Source organism: Brassica napus, chromosome C6 (genome assembly GCF_020379485.1).
Source record: "Brassica napus cultivar Da-Ae chromosome C6, Da-Ae, whole genome shotgun sequence".
Classification (NCBI taxonomy): Eukaryota; Viridiplantae; Streptophyta; class Magnoliopsida; order Brassicales; family Brassicaceae; genus Brassica; species Brassica napus.
Window position 1 is genome coordinate 31,462,808 of NC_063449.1, and position 4,871 is coordinate 31,467,678.

A 4,871-nucleotide genomic window follows, 5' to 3' on the forward strand; every position below is an offset into this window, starting at 1 on the left:
ATCTAAAAATCACAAATATAAACTGAAAAGGGAAAACCTAACTTTTTTTTTGTCAGCACCTAACTTCTTAATTGGAAATTTAGAATATAAAACATAATCTAAAAATATAATTAAAAACTAAAAAAAAGAAGTAAAAATTATTTATTGGTTCAACCGGTGGTTCAACCGGTATCGGATTCCGGGTTTTTGCGAGTTTTTGTGGGTTTCTAAATATTGGATTTCTTACAAAATCCAAACTGAATTTTTTCTAGGTCACTGCGTTTACCGGTTCAACCGTGGGTCCGGATCGGGTTTCAAAACAATGCTAAGACATTATCCCTTTATTTGTATTAAAAAATTTGTAAATATCTTACCAAATATTGTTTTTTGGTGCAAAATGTAGAAGAACATACGTATATAAATAGAAACACAGGCGACTTCATTAGTCATTCTTAATATTATTCAAATTTTATAGAAAAAAATGAGCAAAAAAAATCTAGTAACATTTTAATGTTGCAGCTCTAAAATCGGTTGTTCGTGTTTATTATTTGCAGGTGGAAGAAAAGATCAATGTCTGGTTTGCATATACCAGTTCAATGGGCTCTTCTGCATGCATCAAAGTTGATATGTCAACTTTATTTAATAAAATAGTGTTTTATCCCCTGTTCTAAAACTCGGCCGCCTAACCGCCTAGGCGTTACGCGTCACTTTTCCGCCCCGATTTATGCCAAATCGGTTTAAAAATTCGGATATCCAATTTTTTTTCGCCTAGACCGCCTAGCCGCCTAGGCGGCCGCCTAATCTATTTTTTTATTTATTTTTTATTTCATTTTTTTTATTTTTTTTTATTTTTTTTATTTTTAATAATATTTTTATTTATTTATTTGATCTAAAATTTTATAAATATCATTTATATTCATAATTTTGATGAAAATTACACTATATTAAGTTTATATATTCTATTTGTGTGTTTTATACAATCTTAAACATGAAAATGTATTAATGTTATACACAATTAAAGATTAACATGTTTTATAACATAGTAAACCATCTAAAAATTCCGTCCCGCATAATTTCCGATTAATCCCCGATTTTTTCTTTAGGCGCTAGGCCTAACCCGACCGCCCGACTAGCGCCTAGCGCGTTCCCGAAGAGGGGTTTTATCATATTGGAATCGTAAGGTAAGTAATCACTAATTTATTAACGATTCAAAATATAAATCTTAGATAGTAGGCACTATTATTAGGATAATTTTTGAAAATAATGGTATCAACAAAAATAGGATAATAAACAATAGAATATAAGAGAGAAATAGAAAATATGACATATTAATAGTTTATATATATTTAGTTTAATTTGTAGGTTAAAAATGAATAGGTCCAACAATTTTGTTTAAGTAGATTTTTTTTCAGAATGATTATATTTTAATAATATAGATTTCCAAAGATAATTTTTTTGATTTTTTCACAAAAAAGTTCTGGAAAAAATATTTTTTTTATTGAAAGATAAATACACTTATGCACATGTGATTAATTAATCTAAATTTAAGGTTTAGAGCTAATAAATAAATTTTGGAGGCGAGGTTTAAAACTTTTTAAAATAAAAAATAAATATTAAACATTTAAAAAGAATTTTAAAATAAAATTTCAAAAAAATTCTTGAAAAAAAAGATTTTGAAAATATCAAAAATTTTGAATTTGAAAACATATAATTCAGAACTCTTTAAAATAATTTTTAAATTTTTTCATATTTTTATTTATCTATCTATAAAATAAAGAGTAAAAAAATTCTTTTGCCTTTTAATAAACCTTTTTGATCATTTTTTTCCTTAGAAATTTTTTTAGTGACACAAATTTGAAAAGAGGATATTTAAGAAAATTGTCCATTATAATAATATACAATTCTAAATTAAACAAATTTAAATCAGTATGATGAAACAAGTATGGTATTTATGTTACAAGTTTTTATTAAAAAATAAGCAAAAAGTATGGTATGTATGTTACAAGATTAATTTCTTTTGCTGTTTGTTTTTCATTAAGCTTATGGGTTTGAAATTTTTTAATGAAAATCTGTTTTGAAATTAAATGATATAGTAATATAAAATAACTCAAAACTAGCGAAATAAATCTCCTTGTTTTGATTTGTTGACTAAAAATTCAATTAATTTCCTTACTATTGTATTTAAAAAAAAAAAAAAACTTCCATTAACAAAAAAAAACGAAGAGGAGTTTCCATAAACGGGGTCAAGATGAACGCTAGCGTTTTTGGGGGAACTACAGATAGGGCACGTGTGCACACTGGACCCACACACCCCACACAGGCACAAGTGTCTGCACGGTAAAAGCAACACACACGATTCCTGCTCCCCACAGTTTCTGCACATCCTACCTTTCGCCGCCTTATCAAGCGCCTCAATAGCTACCATACGCCTAACCGTTTCTTCACCCGCGCTACTCCCGCAACACGACTCCGCATCATCGCTATCTAATCCTGCGCCAGAGTCCTTAACCTGCGCCAGGACCTGCTCGAGGTTGTTGCGGAGGCTGTTGGCGGTTACTTCGTTGGTCTGAGCGAGATCCCGCCAGATTTGGTTCTCGGTGGAGAGTGACTTCACGCGTTCCCCAAGCGCGTGGTTTATCTTCCAGATTCTCTCTCCTTCTTCTTCTTTGACACGAAGCCTCTTCACCAGTCCATGCTCTATAGCCTCCATTATCGTTCTCGCTTGCCTCTTCCTCTTCTCTTGAACCTCGAATCTCACTCTCTCCATCTGCAATTGAAGCAAATGTTAGTGTGGAACTATACGAACAATGATGAAGCGGTCTTCTTGGGAGAGACTTACGTGAAGGGAGACGAATCGATCGATATCATGCTGTTGCTGATTGATGTGAGAGGAGATATCGATGTCTTGGCCGAGAAACGAGAAAGGATTAGTAGGAGGAACACTTGTCGACGATAATGATCTAGGATTCTGATGATAGTAATCCGATGTTGCATCTCTGGAGCTCGGTAAAGGGATTACATCACAGTCGACATTAGCACCGTAATAAGTGAATGAATCGGTTGTTGTCGGAACAGTATCAACGGTGGAGGAGACGCCGTACATGTTAAGAAGCGGAGGTGAATAGTCCGTTGAAACGACGCCGTAACCGGTTTGATTGTTTGTGCAGTAACCGGCATTAGTTGGTTCCATGGTGTTGTTGTTATCGCGTCTATATTATCTGAGAAGCATTGCAATTTTTTTTTTAACCATATGATATTACTAGAATGATTCTTAGAATCATTAGAAAAATATGTTGATCCATCTAATTATATAATAAGCTTTTTATTAAACTAATAATAAATTCATCATTAATGTACTTTACTATTTTCTTAAATAAAATTTACGGAATTCCCTAATGTGGCTAAAGTATATATGGCAATTAATGATTTTGAATAATAAAGATTTGATAAAAATAGTGTATCTTCTATCATATTTGTTTAATTTTAAACTATAAAATAAATTAAACAACTACAATAACCATATAATAAAAATTTAGATTTTAATGTATATATTATATTTTGAATTTTTACAAACGGATATAAATTACTAAAACTGTTAAAAATCTCACATTCAAATTTTATGATCCATGGTTTAAAATTTTTGTTATGACAAAATACAAATGATTACAAAAGTTATATAAGTAAAAAGTCTAATTTAATTAATTATTAAGATTAATATATATATCGTTTTAAATTAAACTATAAACCATATAAAATACAATATTTTAGTTTCAAAATTTACTTTAAACAATTTTTTTGATAAAAGTTTTGAACGATCATTGACAACTTTTTTTTTAAATTATAAATTATTAAAACTATTAATCCCACAATTAAAATTTTGTTATCAGTAATTTATTTTTTTTTCTATAAAAGATACAAATGATCAAAAAAACTATATGAGTAGAAATCATCATTTAATAGACATTAATATTAAAAATATACTAAAATATATTATCTATATTAGTATCATTTAAATTTAATAACATATCCTATCAAATATAAAAAAATATTTTTTTTAATTAATAAAATTAATTTATATGTTTGCACCAATTTAATTATATATTTGATAGTTACTGACTTTTAATTATTTAATATATATTTATATTTCATAATATATAAAAATATTTAATACATAAAATAATTTATAAGTCTCTGCAAAAAAAACAGAACAATGAAAGATTCAGTTGAGAAAGCGAAAACCAGAAATCAACAGAGTTATAGTTTTTTTTTAAAAAAAGGGTTAAAAAAAGGGTTAAATCCGGGTCTATTAAAGACACAGACCTAACCTCCGGGTGGAGGTACAGCCCACGGATAGACTTTCTCTTGGGCATTCAAATGAGCCGAAATCAATAGCCCATATCTGTGTGGCCAACGGAGTTCAAACCAGAGTTCGCCGTATTGGGTTTATTCCCTCAAGCGCCATTGGACTACCACCTTGGGAAGAGAGGTTAGAGAGAGATGATGAATGAGAGAATAGGGAGGATGAAGAAGTTAAAAGGAGAAGGAGAAAATTAGGAATGCATGCGTTTTGGTTTTTCTTTTTTGCTGTTTTGATATGCGTGAAGAGGGAGGGCCCTTTGTTTTCTTTTCTTTTTTATTATTCTTTCTTTCTTTTACTTGAAAGACCAAATCGAAAGGAACTTCAACCACATGGTTGTTTCCTATTTATACACATCGATGCGACGAACGTAAACAGAGAAATAAAAGGAGAGAGAGAGAGCGGGATTTTGGAAAATAATTAATCATATACACCTCTCAGTCTCTGTTCCTAAAAAAAAGATTTTCTGGAATTATTTTTTGTTTTAAAATAATAAATTTTTTAGAATTTTAAAGTACTTTTAATAGTTAATGTT

The 4,871-nt window shown here is 29.7% G+C and overlaps 1 protein-coding gene across 2 annotated transcripts; it reads right to left on the reverse strand.

The window, feature by feature from the left end:
- Positions 1-1,733: 1,733 nt before the first annotated feature.
- On the reverse strand, positions 1,734-4,663 carry LOC106404739 (probable BOI-related E3 ubiquitin-protein ligase 2). 2 transcript variants are annotated; one of them, XM_013845422.3, is made up of 3 exons: positions 4,300-4,663; positions 2,819-3,197; positions 1,734-2,746 (listed from the first exon to the last, which is right to left on the reverse strand). In XM_013845422.3, the coding sequence occupies exons 2-3, from the start codon at positions 3,167-3,169 to the stop codon at positions 2,093-2,095; spliced, it is 1,005 nt and encodes a 334-aa protein (XP_013700876.2). In that variant the 5' UTR covers positions 3,170-3,197; positions 4,300-4,663; the 3' UTR covers positions 1,734-2,092. The 2 variants fall into 2 exon arrangements, with proteins under 2 accessions (XP_013700876.2, XP_013700877.2); XM_013845423.3 differs by having other exon boundaries at positions 1,744-2,746; positions 4,305-4,663.
- Between the last annotated feature and the right edge of the window lie 208 nt (positions 4,664-4,871).

Excerpts from the sequence above, each read along its gene's own strand:
- LOC106404739 (XM_013845422.3), bottom strand. The coding sequence starts at position 3,169 with ATGGAACCAACTAATGCCGGTTACTGCACAAACAATCAAACCGGTTAC. Across the intron at positions 2,747-2,818 it reads ATCGATTCGTCTCCCTTCAC|ATGGAGAGAGTGAGATTCGA; the intron begins GTAAGTCTCTCC and ends CTTCAATTGCAG.